The sequence below is a fragment of the Hyaena hyaena genome, unplaced genomic scaffold, assembly GCF_003009895.1.
Source record: "Hyaena hyaena isolate Hyena2069 unplaced genomic scaffold, ASM300989v1 scaffold_393, whole genome shotgun sequence".
Taxonomy (NCBI): domain Eukaryota; kingdom Metazoa; phylum Chordata; class Mammalia; order Carnivora; family Hyaenidae; genus Hyaena; species Hyaena hyaena.
Genome location: NW_024081025.1, coordinates 192,596 through 211,672, shown reverse-complemented (window position 1 = coordinate 211,672; position 19,077 = coordinate 192,596). Strand labels below are relative to the sequence as shown.

The window sequence follows — 19,077 nt, the reverse complement described above, 5'->3', positions numbered from 1 at the left end:
TTTCCTAATTAGCTCCAGTCTGGGCACCTTGGCCCTGCTGTGGTCTAAAGCCCTGTTTTCCAGTTTTTGTCCTTCTTTCCTGTGAAAGCACCTTTCTGCTCTTGTACTAAGTTGGGGGGACGTTTCTGCCCTGAATACGTAATCTTGTTTTTGATGCTTTCATTGTGAGGCTTTTCTATTCCTATACTTTTGTCCTATACTGGGGACCTTTGCCCTGTTTACTTAATCTTGTTTACCCAAACTTGGGTGTGTTCATCCTGTGGCTTTCTAATTCTTTATGCCTTGTTAACCCATCAGTGCAAGCTCAGGGAATTCCTAAGCTTATTCCCCATAGGGACCCTAGCTGTTGGTGTACCCTCCCATGTCCATACAGTCTCCCTTAGGCATGTGCACTGCAGTGTGTGCTAATGACAGGTATCAGGTTGGTAATGAACAAGTGCACAGCTGGATGGACTAGCCCCTAAAGTGCACAAGGTGGTAGAAGTGGGTCATAGGGGCCTTGGCTGTCATCTTGTGGTAGGGCAGATATAGAGGCCTGGGCTAGATGACAGTGGGGAGCTGGTATTAGTGAATACAAATGCCTGTGGGACAAATGCTAATGAAAACTGCCAAGGGTCCTCTGTCGCAGCAGTGCTGGCTATTAGTTTCTTCAGTAGTGAAGACTTTTTTTTTTTATGTTTTAATTATTTCTGAGAAAGAGAGACATCACGAGCAGGGGAGGGTCAGAGAGAGAGTGAGACACAGAATCTGAAACAGGCTCCAGGCTCTGAGCTAGCTATCAGCAAAGGACTTGACACGGGGCTAGAACCCATGAACTGTGAGATCATGACCTGAGCTGAAGTCGGACGCTTAACCGACTGAGCCACCCAGGCGCCCCAGTAGCGAAGACTTAAATCAATAAATTTGAAAACTGTCACTAACATGTTTAATATTACAGAACATAAGAGAATATAAAGACTATTCAAATCTATATACAAAGGAACTGGCCTGAAAAACATTTCAAAATAATAAAAGGATTTAAAAAAGTAATAAAGGGATAAATACAGGCATCCGAAGAATTTAGACTATTACAACTTTACTTACATAATGCAAGCATTACATGCCAAGATTAAAGGAAAATCAACAAAACTACTCTTTTTATATAGATAAATAATTGATGAACTGAAATATTTCCCCAAACTCAGATTATTTGAACTGGAAGGAATCATTCAAGATGATATGGAACATCTTGTCTAATTATTTGTATACATGTCTCTCTTATATACTACACATCTCTCTCACTGGATTATGAGCTGAAGATGCTAATCTTTCCAGTTTTATTGTTCATTGGTCCTAGCACAGCATGTAGCAAAGTGCCTCACACATGGAAGATATATTATATATGTTTGATTAGTAGATAGCTAGTGAGTGATTTTACAGAAACGATCATTGACTCTAAAAGAAGAAACCAAGTAGATTCGCTCAACTCCTTTTGCCTTTTGATTTTTAGTCTTAGCCTATGTGTAGGATGCATGCACTTTTCTCTCTGCTTTCCTCTGTGGGGATGGCCTGCTATTTTACAGCTTTTACCTGGGTAGGTAAAGGCAAATTTAGTGATGAAATATTAGTAAGTCTGTTCTGACACATATGTAAGTCACATTCTTCAGTTAAACTTTTATTTTAAATTTTTAAAGGTTTATTTATTTTTGAGAGATGGGGAGAGGAGTGAGAGAGAGAGAGGGAGACACAGAATCTGAAGCAGGCTCCAGGATCTGAGCTGTAAGCACAGAGCACATGGGGCTTGAACCCACTAACCATGAGATCATGACATGAGCCAAAGTTGGACACTTAACTGACTGAGCTACCCAGATGTCCCTAAAAGATTTTATTTTTAAGTAATCTTTAGAACATGGGGCTTGAACTCACAACCCCAAGGTCAAGAGTCACGTGCTCTACTGATTGAGCCAGCCAAGTGCCCCCTTCAATCAAACTTTTAATACAGTTGATATTTTACCTCCAGCTATTTGACTCCTATGTTTACTTCTCAATTCTGATCTTGGGTGGGAAAGGGAATTTCCATTTATTGGGCTCCAAGTACTACTAACTTTTAGAAGGGCATTCTGTTTATAAAATGAATGTATATAAATATACATTAATAAAAATCAAATAGTATAGTAGGACTTATAACAAAAAGCAAGCCCTTCTGCCTCATTGCTGCACCAAGTCCACTGCAGTTTCAACTTCTCAGAGGCAACCATATTACAATGTTTCTTTCTAATTGTCCTGATAATTTTCTTATTGATTTCAATATAACACAATCATGCCATTAGTTAACCAACTTATCAATGTTAGAGATAATCCATTGGCTTCTTTCTTCTATTGTACATGAGGATTTAGTGTACTTACACTATTCCTATACCAAAGTTTTGTTAGGTCTAGCACTATATATACTAATATCACAATAATGGTAGAGGAAATGTTCATGCATAATAGTCAAATATGTGTGTGTATGTATTGCCTAGGACATAATCATGCATTGCATTGCATATTTTAGATAATAAATATTGAGTGAATATATATATTTTAGTTTCAAACTTTTCCACTTAAAATGTCAGTATTTCCCATTATTAAACATTTGCAGAACACATTTTTTTTTAAAGGTTGACATTAATAACATATGGCTAAACCATAATTTATTTAATCTTCAGCATATTATAAAATATTTAGGGGGTTTTCCAATTTCTTAAGGATACAAATAATCTGTCTGTAAACATCCTTATATTAAATCCATCAACTACATCTCTGATTCTTGGAGTAGATTCCTAGAAATGGGATTACTCAATCAAAGGTTCTTGCTCTTAGGCACCTGGATAGCTCAGTCAGTTAAGCATCTGATTCTTGATTTGGCTCAGGTCATGATGTCACAGTCTTGAGACTGAGCCCTGTATCCAACTCCACAATGAGCGTGGAGCTTGCTTGGGATTCTCTTCCTCCGTCTTACTCTGCCTCTCCCCTGCACATACGCGCACGCACATACCTACATTCTCGCTCTCTCTCTTTCTTAAAGTAAATAAATATATATTTAAAGAAGTTCTTGATACATACTGCCAGTTTCCTTTCCAAAAAGATTTTTTGTCTATTTATACTCCTAATAAAACAGATTACTGTAAAAGATTATTTTAAAAGAGTAATAATCTCATTGCATATTATTCAATGTTAAATATGTGTATGCTCTAAAACTATGCTAATTTTATAAAATTAAAATGGTTACCTCATTTTAGCTCACAACTACAAATTTTTTTTAAGGTTTGTATATTTTTGAGAGGGAGAGAGAGAGAGAGCGAGCACTAGGGGAGGAAGGGCAGAGAGAGAGAGGGAGACACAGAATCTGAAGCAGGCTCCAGGCTCTGAGCTGTCAGCACAGAGCCCCATGTGGGGCTCAAACTCACAAACTGTGAGATCATGACCTGAGCCAAAGTCAGACATTTAACCTACTGAGCCACCCAGGTGCCTCAAGCTTGCAATTATTTTTTTTAATTTTTTTTTTTTTTAATTTCTAGGAGAGAGAGAGAGAGAGAGAGAGAGCGTGAGCAAGGGAGGGTCGGAGAGAGAGGGAGTCACAGACTGAAACAGCCTCCAGGCTCTGAGCTGGCAGTCAGCACACAGCCCGATGGCGGGGCTCAAACCCACGAACCGCGAGATCATGACCCAAGCGAAAGTCGGACGCTTAACCGACTAAGCCACCCAGGCGCCCCGCTTGCAATTATTTTGATTGCCAGTGTTGCTGTAGATTTTTTCTTATGTCCTATTATTCACTATTACATAACATTTCAATTTCTTCAGTTTAATATTTTATTATACCACTAATTTGAATATTTAATATTCAGAGAAGTACTTTATAAAGTATTCCTTGGTTGTAACATTATTGGCTATTCTTTACACTTTAAAAAAATTCCAAAGGAAAGCAATATTAAGGATTAGCAACCTTGTTAAAAATTTACAGTGATGTAAAATTTAGCTGCATGCCTAGTTAATATTTATTTTGCATTTCGTTATATGCTGTGGGTCTTGGAATTTCAATAAAACTTTCTGTTATTAAAATTTGTGTAATAGTCATTGCATATTACTGCCATCTTGAGGTGAGATGGTTTTTATGTTAGAAGGCCACTGGCAATGGTTATTTTACTAATGTATTTGATGCTTTATGATCAATGTTTTGGTCTTGATCTTTCTTTCCCATGGTTTTCCTACTTACTTTTTGTCATTTCAGTGATTTGATATGTGTATTTTGTGTAATTTGAAAAAAATAGTCCATGTAGTAACCTATGATTAAGAGAGGTAAGCAGAGAAGATAGCAAGCTTTTCCATTGTATTTTTAAAAATATTTATTTATTTATTTTGAGAGAGACAGAGTGAGCAGGGGAGGGGCAGAGAGTGAGCAGGAAAGGTGTGGGGGGGGGGAGGGAGAACTGCAAGCAGGCTCTGTGCTGACAGTGCAGAGCCTGATGCAGGGCTCCATTGAGGAACGGTGAGATCACGATCTGAGCTGAATTCCAGAGTCAGCACTTAACCGCTTAACTGACTGAGCCACCCAGGTGCCCCTCCATGTATTACCAACAAAACTTACATGTTAGCCACTGACTGGCTCAGGCTGTATATTACCTGCATATGTCTGTCTGGGGATGAGAGAGGGAGCATCTTCCTCATGTGGCTTCAGTAATGAGGGACCCATAAAATGAATACAATGTTATACATCAATAATATATTAGCTTAAAAAATGATTTTTTTAAAATGAGAGGCACAATTGGCTACTTCTCCCAAATTTGTGACAGGGTATAGGATTTTAGATAGTAAAAAACATATCAATTATATCATTTTTGTGAAAAAATTTTCAATGGAGCCATTGTCTGCAGGATAAAGTTTTATTTTTATTCTTGTGATACTCCATATAATCTTGGTCTCTAATGATTGAGATGACCATCTATTTTTGAGAATTAACTACACAAAGAATCCTCAAACTTGTTTCCCAAATGAGCACTGGTATACTTGGGCTAATCAGGCAATGCATGAGCCTTGAAATTAATTACTAGTTGAAGTTGGGTATCAACTAGTATCAGTTTATAACTATTCAGGTTTGAGCTTTCAGTTATACTGTATAAACACACCAATTAAGGATTGTTTAAATTATTTAAAAAAATATATAGCTTAGAAATATATAATAGCTCTTCATTATTATTATTATATAAAACTATAAATAGTAGTATGTAATAATAAATTACATTTCATTGGGTTTTTAATATCATTCTTTCTTTTAGGATTATACATTTGAAAGGAATGCTTTTATTGACTGAACAGTATCAGTCAGAACTGGCTGACCTTATTTTCATTATATTAGCTTAATGTTACCTGGTTTTAAACATGTTTATGAATATGAAATTATATGATGAACTCTAAAACCAATAAAAGCAAAGAAATATTATGAATAATCTATGAATGATATAATTCACTATTTGTTGAGCATACTCTAAAATAATTTTTAAAAATACGTAGTCATAGGTATGTAAGAAGATGAGAAATCAACGTCAAAGGTTATGACTTATAGGTAGAATCTGACTAATGGAATAATTACAAAAAATATTCAAGCAGTCAGTTGTGGAAGTTTAAACTGGATTCTTGCTCAGCAGGGTCCAATGGCTGATCAAGTTCTTTTCCAGAATATATGGTGCTATTTGTCACAGTAGTGGGTCCTGTAGATTGGCTTGATCATCTTCAAATCCACATTCCTACCATGCCTTTCTAATCTATAAAAGCTGTTACACTATCAATGACATTTTTAGACTCCTTTGCATCTTGTGTTCTGGATATGCATTAGGTTCTGCAAATTAAGTACACTTGCACAATTTGGAAGGTAAATGTTTTACGTCGTCTTGGTTGTATATACGCTGGTAAACATGGTCTTAGAAATGTGACATTTTCTGTACTAGCATTTCATAATCTTATCTCCAGTTTCCTATGTGTTTGAACAATTTCAGTGGATATAGTGGCCATATTTCAGTGCCCAGTAAATGGCTCTGTGGGACCTGATGGATATTTGTGCTGATTGCAAAGGCTTCAGACTCAGGTCTCCTGTCCCTAAATTTGGCTGTCACTTTGTGTCCACAAATTCAAGAGTTCCATGGTAGCTCAGAATTAATATTTCTATTGCAGGCTCAGTTTTGTGGTGCTCTAAGAATTTCTGGAGTCTCAGATTAAAGTCTTTTCTTGTCTTCCTCGTATTTTTGTAAACCCCTAAATGCCTGCATTCCTTAAAATACCTAGTGTTTCTCTTTTCTGACCTAAATCATGATTGATTTAGCCCTTTGCTAAAAGTGTGTACAACTTGGAAAGTCAGGATGGTATTACCATAGCAATAATTGGCAGAGACTGCCAGTCATCCACCAACACTCATTCTTCTTTCTTCTCTTTGTAACTGAAGATTCTAGTTTATCTTATCCAGGCCAAGACTTTATTTCTTAGCTCTGCTGCAACTACCAGTGTTCATGTAACTACATCTTAGCTAATGAGACATAAACAGAAGGGATGTATGTCACTTTTTGGTGATGCCCTTGCCTGTTTCTCTTCTCTACTTGCTGAGAAACAGGTGTAGTCATGAAGGTAGAGAAGCCACCTTGGGTCCAAAGATGAAAAATTCTTGTGGATGACGGCAAAGCTGCCCTACTAGCCTGGGAATTACTACATTTAGATGGCAACATAAGATGTAAATAAGCCTCTTTCTTTCTTAAGCTACTGTATTTTTGCTCCCCCCTTTTCTTTACATTGGCTTATATTGTAACCTAAACGAATACAAGACATACATGGACTCTGAAGTTTGAGGCTAAGTCTGAAAATAACTGCATGTTACCCTATTAACAGGTAAGATTTCTATAAACATATGCCATATATTTATAGGAATGACTTAGAGTAACTCATCTACCATTCTTATATAAAAAGACTTCTGGCTGTAGGCTAGTACTATGCTCTTAAAACACAGAGTTGAGTAAAGTACTTAAAAGGTGTGTTAAGTCAAATCTTCAAAAACAAAAGTCAGTTACACTTGAGAGTGAATGTATTATAACCTTGCTTTCAGAAGAGTGAGTTTCTTGTCTTGCTCACATACTGTTAAAAGAAAAACTGATAGACAGGATAGGGCCATAGTTCAGGGGCCAATTCAGAATATTCTTAAGGCCAAGTTAGGTGGGATTAGTACATGAACTTGTATAAATGGAAAAACAGATACCTATACTAATTCAAATTCTTTATCCAGACATTGGAGAATACACTCATTGTTGAATGCTTACCTTTTGGGTAAATGGTCAAACGCCATGTGAGACTTTTAGAAGAGTTTTTCATCAGTAAGACTTTGGTTTTCATATTAAATGACAATATCATTCTGGGGAAAAGCAAAGTCCACTCTGAAATGGGAGATCCTAGATATAGAGAAAGCTTTAATAGTGATGTTAGAGGTTTATATTCTCATTTCACTCTGATTTATTGTCCAGGAAAAAAAAGAGCCAATTTCAAGACTTAGAAATTTTGAAATGCTTTACTCTCTTATTAGACTATGAAAGTTGAATCTGACCAATTTCTATGAAAATATTCAATTCAGAGCTGTAGAAATGTGCAACAATGATATCAATATCCATTAGTTATTGAACACGTTTCTCAAATTTCTCAGTCCTCTGTTCATCTTTTGCCAGTGTTATCTTATTGCAAGTCCATGAATCCTAAGTACCTTCTATGCCCACAGTCTAGTTAAAGCAAACATATAAAAACCATATTTTAGGTAATTGAAATTGCTACTGTGGCCATGTATGTCTGGAACAAAACCAGTGCCGTGGTGAAATTCCACAGGTATAAGGAAGACCAGAAGTTTATGCCATCATCAGAAACTCATTCTATTAAGAAAAATATGTGTTGGAAATGGGATGATATCTAATTGACCGAGTTAGGTTCTGTAGTAGATAGCATTCCTTTGGAAACAGACTCTAAGAATCTGAGATTTCTATGTAGCAGATTTATTAGTGTGTGTTCTTGGAGACAGTACCTGGCAGAAGTTTAGAAAGCAAAACTAGGAATAAGAAGTTCAATTGTAATGCCCTCACAACAGAGGCTTCAGGAATTATCTGAGGAGTTCTGAGACTGGGATGCTTCAGAGTTGTTCCATTTGAGACAAAAAGAATAGTCCATTAGATACCACATTGACCAGTCATCAGACATAAGCCTTCCTCATGTAGGGAGCTTAACTTTGAGCATGACCACTTCCTTTTTACAGGGCAATTCCTGAAGAGGGACTCAGCTGTAAAATATCAGCAGCCAATGGTCCAAGATGAGGGAATATATGCTTTGTCAAAAAGGGCTGTGCATAAAGGCATCCTGTAGAGTCTTAGAGAATTTGAAATGCAGGTGGCTTTAAGAAAGATGGTCAGAAGCACTAGAAGCAGAGATGATAAGGAGAAAAATTGAGTCCAAAAAATGGTAGGGTTATTATAGTATGGACACAAGGTAATTAGGTTGCTACAACAGTTTTTGGATATCTTGAGAGGTTTTTGTATCTTTAACAATGATAAATGATATTTCAGTTCTTCATAAATCCAAACTTTGCTGAGGCAATTGTGCTTCCCTGTTCAACAATCTGAAAAAGCAAACCTAAAAAATAGATCTTAGGATTCAAATTTAAAGTGCTTCTTATTCAAGGATACTTTATAAGGACATGTGCAAAAACCTTCCCTGGAAAATATTAAATACTTTTGGAGAAATTAAGAATTTTGCTTACTTGTAGTTCAAAATTTTATCTTCCATTGAATTAAGTAATATTTTGAAAATTGTGAAGTGCCATGCTATGTCCCTAACATCTTTTTCTTAAGTTTTATTTTTGCTGGCACAAATAAGGCTTCAACAGCTTTCTTTTGGATAATATTCATCTGGTTTATATCTCCCCACATTTTTAGGTCCTAACTTCTCTGTTTTTAGGGTTTTGGTAAACAGCATATAGTTGGTTATTTTAAAATCCAGCCTGACGGTTCTTGTAAGAGAAGGGCTAAGTTTATTTATATGTATCAGGATTTTGGACTTTTTTCTATCATGTATCTTTGTACATTTTAATTTTTCCTATTTTTCTTATGCTTCTGTTTCCTTTCTTGACTTTTTAAAAAACCGATTGGAGCTTTTTGCTTTTCTCTACTTATTTCATTTTTTCCTTCCATTGTTTGAATTTAAATTCTCTATTTCTAATTTTTTTGATGGTTACATTTGAAATTTTGCCATGCCTATCCGACCAAGTTCAATATCTTAAACTCCATTTAGAAGACTATAAGGAGCACCTGGGTGGCTCAGTTGGTTAAGCTTCCAGTTTTGGCTTAGGTCATGATCTCTTGGTTCCTAAGTTTGACCCTGACATCAGAGTCTCTACTGTCAGCACAGAGCTCACTTCAGATCCTCCGTCTCCCTTTCTCTCTGCCCCTCCCATGCTCTTTCTCTCTCCCACAAAAATAAACATTAAAAAAAGAAAAATATAAGAATTGCAGAATACTTCAACCTATCATTACACTTCCTACTTATACATGGTTGTTTATAGTATTTTAGTGCTATGAATTTATACCTTCACAAATTAGAATATTATAAATTATTATTATCTTATACAGACAATACTTATTGAGATTTGCTTAAATACATTGTCATGCTCACTTGCTGTTTGGATATCTTTCCATCTTGCATATCAGGTAGTCTATTAAGGTTGTTCTTCTTTTACCTAAGTTATATCCTTCGGAACAGTGGTTCTTAATCTGTGTGGTTCAAATCACCCCTGCTTTCCAAGAAGAAATTTTATAAATATGTGGGGACATTTTGTTATCACAGTGAATAGATGGCACTTAGTGGCATTTGTAGTGTGAGTTAGGGATGTTGAACATCTGGAATTACACAAAGTACAATCTCCCACACCAAAGAATTGTTCTGATTCCTTATGATTCTGTGTGACATGCAAAGTAGATGAAAAAATTCTTGATATATATTTGAGTGTAGGAACTAATTCCACTTATAAAAATATTTGGCACATTTTAACACACTTAATTTTACAGGAATGCAACAACTATAAATAAAAAAAGAGTACTATTTTTTTTGTTCTGAATTTTAACAGTAATAGCTTACTATTTCAGAAAAATCACATTGCTAACAGCTATGTTAATCTTGATGTTTGAGGTACCAATACAACTCATTTGTGTTAATTTGAATATGGAGCTTGTTACATTGCTGATGATTCTACAAATGCATATCAATGTGGACACACACACACACACACACACACACATATACTTACTGGATAGCTTCACTGACAAAGTTACAGGTATGCCTAGTATATGTTAGTGTGTTTTTTTCTTAATGTAGTAGTGAGACAATCAAGATTAAGCATTCGTTTTACTAAGAAACATGCTGCCAGAGTTGGCAAGGATACGTTATACTTCTACTCTTGTAAGTAACAGCATAGACATCAAAGGAATCACTGAGCCTGGCTAACATGTGAAGAATATAGGATGTTACCAGGACAGTAAAACTTAAGCTGGATAAGGGAGAATTTATCTCCATTAAACCACTAATCAGTGGCTTGGGAATGACTATTACATAGATGCGAGGATCTGATTCTTCTTCTTTTTTTTTTTTTTTAATGTTTTATTTATTTCTAGGAGAGAGAGAGAGACAGCGTGAGCAGGGGAGGGTCAGAGAGAGAGGGAGTCACAGACTGAAACAGACTCCAGGCTCTGAGCTGGCTGTCAGCACAGAGCCCGACGCGGGGCTCGAACCCACGAACCGCGAGATCATGACCTAAGCGAAAGTCGGACGCTCAACCGACTAAGCCACCCAGGCGCCCCCGCCAGGATCTGATTCTAATACTCTTTTGGGGTGGCTCCTTAGCCTGAACATGACCATGATCTGAGGAATTCTCTAGATTAGAAACTGGATGAAGGTCTATGATTATCTACTGCATCTTTCTGCACAGTGATCCTCATATACGTACGATATCTCATGGTGTCACTATGGAATCCAGCTGTGTCCTGCTACTTCCAAGATTAATCTCTAACCTGTAAACGTGCCAAATATGACCCTTTCAATTGTGGCCTATTTGCTTCTCTAGCCTCTTCACACCCTCTTTCTAACCTACCAACTCGAGCACCGGAATATCATGTCTTTTTCTTCACTTCTTTCCTTGACTTTTCTATTGGGTTAAAAGGGGATTGGTTTCCACAACACCTACCTGCAGCATTTCTCTGGCGTAACACTTAATTGCACTGTGGTGTAAATGTTGGTTTCTTTTTGTGTCTGTCTGATTTTGAGGGCATCTTCTCATAGTTCCTAGCAAGGTGCTTGGTAAGGAGTAGGAGTCAATAGATGTTGGCTGTTAGAAAAAAACAGCATTGTAACATTCACGTAATTAAAAACTTTTCAGGCTACTTTCAGTTTCACTTTTACTGAATTCTTACTTTTCGTTCTCCATTCCCTTCCATCTACAAATACAGAGCTAGGGAGAGCCAGCGCACCTGAAACTTCCCTTGGAAGCCGGGCAGGTTCCCAAGTGGCACTCCCTCCCACCGAGGAAGTGACGTCAACGTGCTGACGTCACGCGTACCGCTGACGCTCCGCCGTCAGGCCCACCCATCGAAGCCTTCCGGGATATCTTTTTTGCGGTTAGCGGTGACAACTTGAGCTCTGTTCGTACGGAAGGCCGGCAACGACGAGTACACAAGGCGGGTCCTTGAGGACCCGTGCTTCCCCAAAGTAAGGTGCCTTGTTCCCCGGAAAGACGCGCAGGCAGCCGAGGATCCACCCCCAAGCGTTTGCCGCGGTCTCCCGGGGAACGGCGTAGTGCACAGGCCTGGGTTGGGTGGGAGCGCGCGTGCGCAATGCGCGGCGTTGGCGCCGACCTGGAGTAATGGGCGTGGGCGTTTGATTCTTGCAGAGGATGGCCCATTTCTCAGGCGAGGACGAGGTGATGCTGCAGGCGATGCTGAAGCAGTTGTTCCAGAGCGTGAAAGAGAAGATTACGGGTGCTCCTTCTCTCGAGTGCGCGGAGGATATCCTCTTACATCTGGAGGAAACTGATGAGAATTTTCACAAGTAAAATAGCTTTTGATGTCTTAAGCAAACAAACCAGCTGATCCAGAAAAGGTCAAAGTGTAGTTAGAGAAAGAAAGTTCATGGATTATTGTTAAAATAGCGCCCAAATTTGAGGTTCTTTTTTTTTTCGTTTATTTACACAAATGTCCAATTTATGTAATTCTTATTACTTATTACTTTATTCTTTACTTACTTTTCAAAGCTTCTGCCTCCTCTGTGTTTCTGCTGCCACAACCAACATATCCTAATTCTTCATTTTTCCTCATGGGCAACACAGTAACAATAATTGTAACTTGTTCATGTTTTTCTAAGGGGAATTCCGTTATTTCAAAGGATTCTTGTCACTATGCCTGCCACATTGCCTGAAAGCAATGAGTTACCAAAATTTCTGTTCCTTTGCTGATCTGGTATTTCAGTGGCTGCCCCTCGTTACTCATTCTGAACACTGCAGGAATACTGATGTGAGATTCTTAACTTCCTATGGAATAGCTTAAGTTCCTTTAAAGGGTAAGGCACATACTCAAATGTCTGTGATACAGGTCAAAAACATAAGTGCGTAGAAAAGCTACAGAGTACTCTGGGTTTGCGGGCAGTAGAGATAAGAGTTTAATGAGAGAGGTACCATTTGAGATCAATCTTGAAGGTTATATTTCTTTAGAGACTTTTTTTCTTTCTTTTGGTTCATTTAATTACATTAATCCTCTCCATTGAAACGTTTTCTTGCAGGTATCTCAGTTAATTATTATGGGTAGCAGTATTTTAATTTCAGTGTTTGTATTCATTTTGGTCTCACAGAGATGTTTTTAAAAATTTTTTATGTTACTTTTACTTACTCTGAAATTCTATTTATCTGGAACTCCTAATCATTTTATATATGTGCATAAGGGGGTCTTTGAGCCCTTTAATGTAAAAGTTTGTGTTTACTTGCAGTTTTATAGGGGGAGTATTTACAGTTTTTACCAGATTCTGAAGGGAATTTTCAAAAGTAAGGAATTCTTGTTAATATAGAGTTACTGATTTCATTGGTATTTATGGTTATACGTAAAGTTTCTTTGTATTTCCTAATTTTCCTGTTTATTTCTTAATTAAATCCACTACAAATAGCTGTTATTTATGGTCATATTTATTTTGGAAGACATTACAGACCGGCTTTTATTGGTTAACTATTGATTTATTACTTAAACAGGAGACTAAAGAATGATTGTATCTTTCTTAGTTAAGGTTTAATTAATGTTTTATAAGCTCATGTAATACAAGTTTATGTTATACAAATCCACATGAAGCATTAAGTTTGGGGTTTCATTTTTGGTTTTTATTTCACATGCAAGTAATTTAAATAATTTGTAAATTATTATGTCAGTTTTTGCTAGGATGATATTCTGGGCATTTGTCCATTTCATCTAGATTTTCAAACTTATTGGTAAAAAGCTTTTCATTAAAATCCTGTAGCTTTTTGGGGTGCCTGGGTGGTTTAGTCGGTTAAGCGTCCGACTTTTGCTTAGGTCATGATCTCGCGGTTCGTGGGCTCAAGCCCCGTGTCGGGCTCTGTGCTGACTGCCAGTTCAGAGCCTGGAGCCTGTTTCAGTCTGTGACTCCCTCTCTCTCTGACCCTCCCCTGCTCACGCTGTCTCTCTCTCTTTCCTAGAAATAAATAAAAATATTAAAAAAAATAAAATCCTGTAGCTTTTAAAAATATTTTTAGTATCTACAGTTATATGTCCCTCTTTGTATTCTTCTCTTTGATATGTGCCTTCCCTCTTCTGTTCTGTTAGGGGTTTCTTTTATTAGTCTTTTAAAACAACCATCTATTGGCTTTGTTTCTCCTCTCTATTAAGTGTATATTTTACGGTTGTTTCATTTCTTTTCTTCTTGGAAAAATTTTAAAACTTTTGTGATGAATGGTTAGCTCATTAATATGCAGCGTTTCTCCTTTTTTTCTTTAATGTAAATGTTTTAGGCAACAGATTTGCCTGTTTTGCTTCAGTTGCTTCAATTTTAAAATGATTTTCAAGTTAAAGTTAGGTCATTGTTGTTCCCCTTAGTAGTCTAATGACTGTTGTCATAAAGTAATTTACTTTTCAGCAGTGCATTAAGTTAAATGCCTGATGATTAACATTCATAGTTCATTCACTGTTTTCTAAAGAGATTTACTTTTGGCCTACCTAAAAAAAGTCCAGACACTCTCAAATTATAACTAGTTTGTAGTTTTAAAAGTAAGATTTATAATCCTAAGAGTATTTTAAGTAGTATATAGTCTTGAAAGCATAGATGGTAAAATTCATGTGTTAGCTGCACTTACCTGAGATCTATGCCTTAGGAGGAAGGAACTCTATGTAGGAGAGGAAAAGAGGACATGCTTGTCTTTGGTATTTTCATAGAATCTTACAATTCAAAGTTGGATGAGGTATTAAAAGTCAGTTAGTACAGCTGCTTATACTTTGCTTTCACTGACCTAACTCTCCTTCAACACTGTATGTTCTTGAGTCGCTTCGGTATATATTCGGTATATACTTCCAAAAATGTTTCTTACTTCAGAATTATCGATCTTCCCATCTCCACTATCAGAACATTGGTTTCTTAAATCCACCCAATGTTGCCCTGATATTGACAAGGATGATTTTATTAAACAGACTGATGGAAGAACTGGTGTCTTTAGCCTATTATATTTGTGTAAGAAGATATTTAAGACAATTGAGTCCATACATGATACAATTTCAGGTAGTATAATAAACTAAAGTGGGGGAAAATGCAGTCACTTGGGGAGAAACCACAGTGTAGACAGTATAGCCCTATCTGGGGGTTTGCCCCAATGGACAGCTTCCCTAAATTACTATCTCTGCTTTGTATAAACCTTCTATTTTTCTACCTTGAACTGTACACTTTCTCTAAAATATCCAAGCTTTCCCCTCTTATCTTTGAAAGTAACAGCAAGGATTTGAGGGCTTTGGATGGTGCTGGGGGGATGAGGATATCGCTTTCATCATGTGTACATGTGTTGTTTAGGTTTTTACACTTAGACTAGCTCAAGAAAACAAGCTGTTTTTCAGTCTTGGCTACACTAGAATCGGTTGAGCCCCATGAAAGAAAATACTGATGTTTGGGCCGCATCACAAACGAATCAAAATTTCCTGGATCGCTTGGCAGACGGGGAGTGGTAGAGTCTGGCCAGTGGCGATTTTGAAAAAGCTCTCATGGTTATTCTAACATGCAGCCAGCATTGAGAACCACAGAGTCAGTGCATACTTGCATTTAGACAAGAATTGTGTGTGTGTGTGTGTGTGTGTGTGTGTGTGTATTTTACTTTAGTAGTTATCAACTATGATAATTGTAAAAGTCTCTAATGCATATGCTCATTTTTGTAGCCCTAAAATCCAGTGTATTTTGGTTTGATACAGAGGGAACACAATAATATTTGTTGATTTAGGTTTATTTTTTGTTTTATAATAGAATGTACCAGTGTTTTTTAAAAACCTGTAAACTCTGAGATGTTTAGTTACCTTCAAGAAAACCTCCATTGTGTAAAGTGATATCCATGTATAGAGAAATGACTAAGAATTACATGTGTGATTCTATAATTAATGAATACATTTTTAGCAACTGATTTTCATGACTCAGAAGCCTATTCTTTGACCTAAAATGTTGTAGGTGATGTAAAACACTCATTCTTTCTATTACATAACCTTTTATAAACTAATGTGATATATAAATATAGGTTGTTATATAATAAATCTTCTAAAAAATTCTGAAATAAGGATTCCAAATACCAACATAACTTATAACTTGCTCTAATAAAGTCTTTTTTTAAAACATACCATTACTGATAATTTTTTCTATATATGATTGAAAAAATTCTTGCTTATTTAAATAGCTAAGAGAATGATGTCTTGACACAAACTTGTACTAGATTTTTTTATGTTCTTATGTTGTAATAGTAATCTGTATCAGTGCATATTTTGGTGTAGACATTTTGAACATGTCAGAAATTCACCATGAAAGAAATAATTAAATTTTCTTGGAAAAATCTAGGTAATAAAGCTGAAGAAAAAAATGGAAAAAAGTGAATGTTCTCTTACTCAATTTTTTTGTAATTTTGTAATTTTTTTGTAATTTTCCTATGTAAATATGAAAAATTTCATATTTGCCGGTAGTAAAGCAAAATGATTAGGTCCATTGCTGTCTATTTCAGTTGAGCTGCTTCTGAAATGTGATGAGGTGAACACATTTTTCCTTAGTAGCAAATACCTGACTCTTAGGTTTTAGTGTCCTTCTTTGAGGAATATTTGGAAAAAGATATTTTGCATTCATTTGGTGATAGTGTCTTTGAAACCGAATGTTTATTTTTTCTCATTAAATTATTTTTATGGTAACAAATAAGGTTAGTCAAACATATGTATAGTACATTTGGTTTGAAAAGTGTCAAAGTATAGCTATGTGTAATAAACAATAGATTTTGGTTAGGATTATCATTGTTACATAGTGGGAACTGACATTTGTCAAGGTCATGTGTTCTGTTTAAGGTTACAGATTGGCCAGTGTAAGATTTATAACTTAATCCTGAAACACAGGGATTCATTGATTTCTAAAGATACAATTATTTATACATTGTATAGATTGTGTCCTTTAAAAAAGAAGAAACTTTGTTATTAGAAAATTTAAATTATCGTTTTAATGTTTATTTATTTTTGAGAGAGAGCACACACACAGGCTGGGGAGGGCGAGCAAGAGGGGGACAGAGGATCGGAAGCAGGCTTTGTGCTGACAGCAGAGAGCCTGATGTGGAGCTTGAACTCCTGAACTGTGAGATCATTACTTGAGCATCATTACTTGGATGCTTAATTGACTGAGCCACCCAGGCACTCCCTAGAATGTTTTAAAATGACCAAGAAAGAAATATTAGTAGACTTCAATAGAAATACAAATGAATGGAAGTTGTATTTATTGTAGTCCATGACAAAGAGGTCTTATGCCCATAATATTGTAGTCTTGGTCTTTCCAGTGCAATTAGAGTATATTAATCTGAAAATTTTAACACAAAGGAGTCTGCTGAAACAATCTGAGAGAAAGGACCTAAATTGTAGCAGAATTGACTTAAATTAAGCCTAGTAAGGATCTTCTAATATAAGTTATTAAGTATGTAAATTTTTTTGAGGGAAGTTTTACATTTCTTAAATAGAAATTTTAAACATAGAGATGATTCACCAGTATCTTTAGTGGTAAGGATTTTACGTCTTTAATGCTTGGAGTGAGTGGATATTGAAAGATCAAACTGGCTTTCTGCAGGCCATATTGGGTCTGTGGATGTGTTTCTTTGGATTGGTTTTTAAAAATAGCAACATTTAAAAATTGGGAGATAGCACATAAAGTAGTTTTCTGGCTGCCCTTAAAACCCTGAAAAATCCACATCAGGCTATAATAGTCCTAAATGGCAGTAAGTGGCTAAAGCCATGTAGAAGCCCTTCCTTTTAGCTGAAACATGTCCTTTTATTTCACCATCACCTCTTCCTTTTCTCTCTTACACGTGGTTGGCTTTAGTTTACTTGTCTACCTCCAGTAACATCTGAGTTTGCAGTCTCTGTTATGAGTATGGGGTCTTTCAAAAGTCTTTTGTGCATCCAGGCATTTCCTTTAATACAAAATATGAATATTGCTACACCTCCAGAATAATTTCTAAAAGTGATGCAATGGGTTGATTTATAAAGCTGTGGTTATCATCAATCTTTTGGATTAGATGGAGGCTTCATAAGAGCAACTGGATAGCACCAGTATTCTGAGGATTACAGTGAAGGGAACATAGTACTTAATTTTATACAAGTATTTCTCCCAGCCCATAGCAACAATAATTTTCTATTCTGGACACCACTACAGAAGAACAGTATTCCTTGTAGGATTTTATGGGGTATTGCCATGAATTCAGATAGTAAAAGAACCAACATAAAATTAATTGTTACATGAGATTTTGAAGACTTGGATTTTTGTTACCCAGAGTAGAAAGGTCCACTTGCAGAAGTGACTCTGTTCACTAATTTAAGATTGGAAGCTCAAGAGTTTTCCAATGACCTTTGAGTTAGTAGAGATCAAAAGGGCTTTAGGCAGCCTGATATTCCTTACATCATAGAGGGCCTTATCTTCCCTGTAGACTTTTTTTCCTAAAAGAGCAATAACCTGTGAGGTAATATTCAATTTTGGGGTTCTTGGGTTCATTTAATTTGGAAGATGAACCAAAAACTTGAAACATTTTGAATGGGGTCTTCTGGGAGATACTACTGTGGTCATAGATTAAAATGATCTCATTAAAAAAAAGTATGTGGTTATTTAAGTTCCCAAAGAGGAAGTTTAACCTTTTTCTCAGCATATGTATTATATCATATAGATGATGCCAAATAGTGGGAAGGTTTTTTTTTTTATGTGTCTTTTATTTTAGAATGATATTCTGTTAACTGTCTTGAATACATTGTATTAATGGGCTTTCCTTATATTTCCTCACTGCCTTAGTTATGAAAATATCATTTCTGTTGCTTACAGTTTGGGCTTTAAACAAAGCAAAAACAAAAGTTATATTTGTCAGTTAAATATTCATATCTTCTAATTGCTTGATTTGTGGCAAAGAATTGGGGCTGATAAAACTAAGGAATAATTCACCTTTTTGTGGTAAAAGTTAGGTGAGATGTAGAATTCATCTTCAGAGAGGCCCTTCCTTTAGTTTCAGAGAATTAACTCAGGCTTGCCTTGTGTTTTGTTTCCCACTGAGTATCTCAGAGAGATGTGAAGGAAAACTGGTGTGTTTGTTTGATTAGCCTAGGGCAGGATTGTGAGGAGAATTAAGATTGTTTTTAGGGACTGTTTATCTCTTTTGCACTTTGTTCCACATTTACTTTTCTCTGGCTGCCTGTGAGGTCAGACTGATTGGGCTCAAAAGATTATTTATTCGTGGACCCGTTTTCATTTATGAGG

General features: G+C 36.3%; 1 protein-coding gene across 2 annotated transcripts in view; it reads left to right on the top strand.

Annotated features, from left to right (window-relative positions):
- Positions 1–11,663: 11,663 nt before the first annotated feature.
- Positions 11,664–19,077, top strand: part of TBC1D32 (TBC1 domain family member 32) — a 193,200-nt gene continuing 185,786 nt past the window's right edge. The window contains exons 1-2 of one of the 2 annotated variants that reach the window (XM_039251523.1): positions 11,664–11,787; positions 11,969–12,126. In XM_039251523.1, coding sequence (XP_039107454.1) covers positions 11,972–12,126 — 155 coding nt within the window. In that variant the 5' untranslated portion in view covers positions 11,664–11,787; positions 11,969–11,971. The remainder of the gene's footprint in view (positions 11,788–11,968; positions 12,127–19,077) is intronic. The other variant, XM_039251522.1, reaches the window with a different exon arrangement.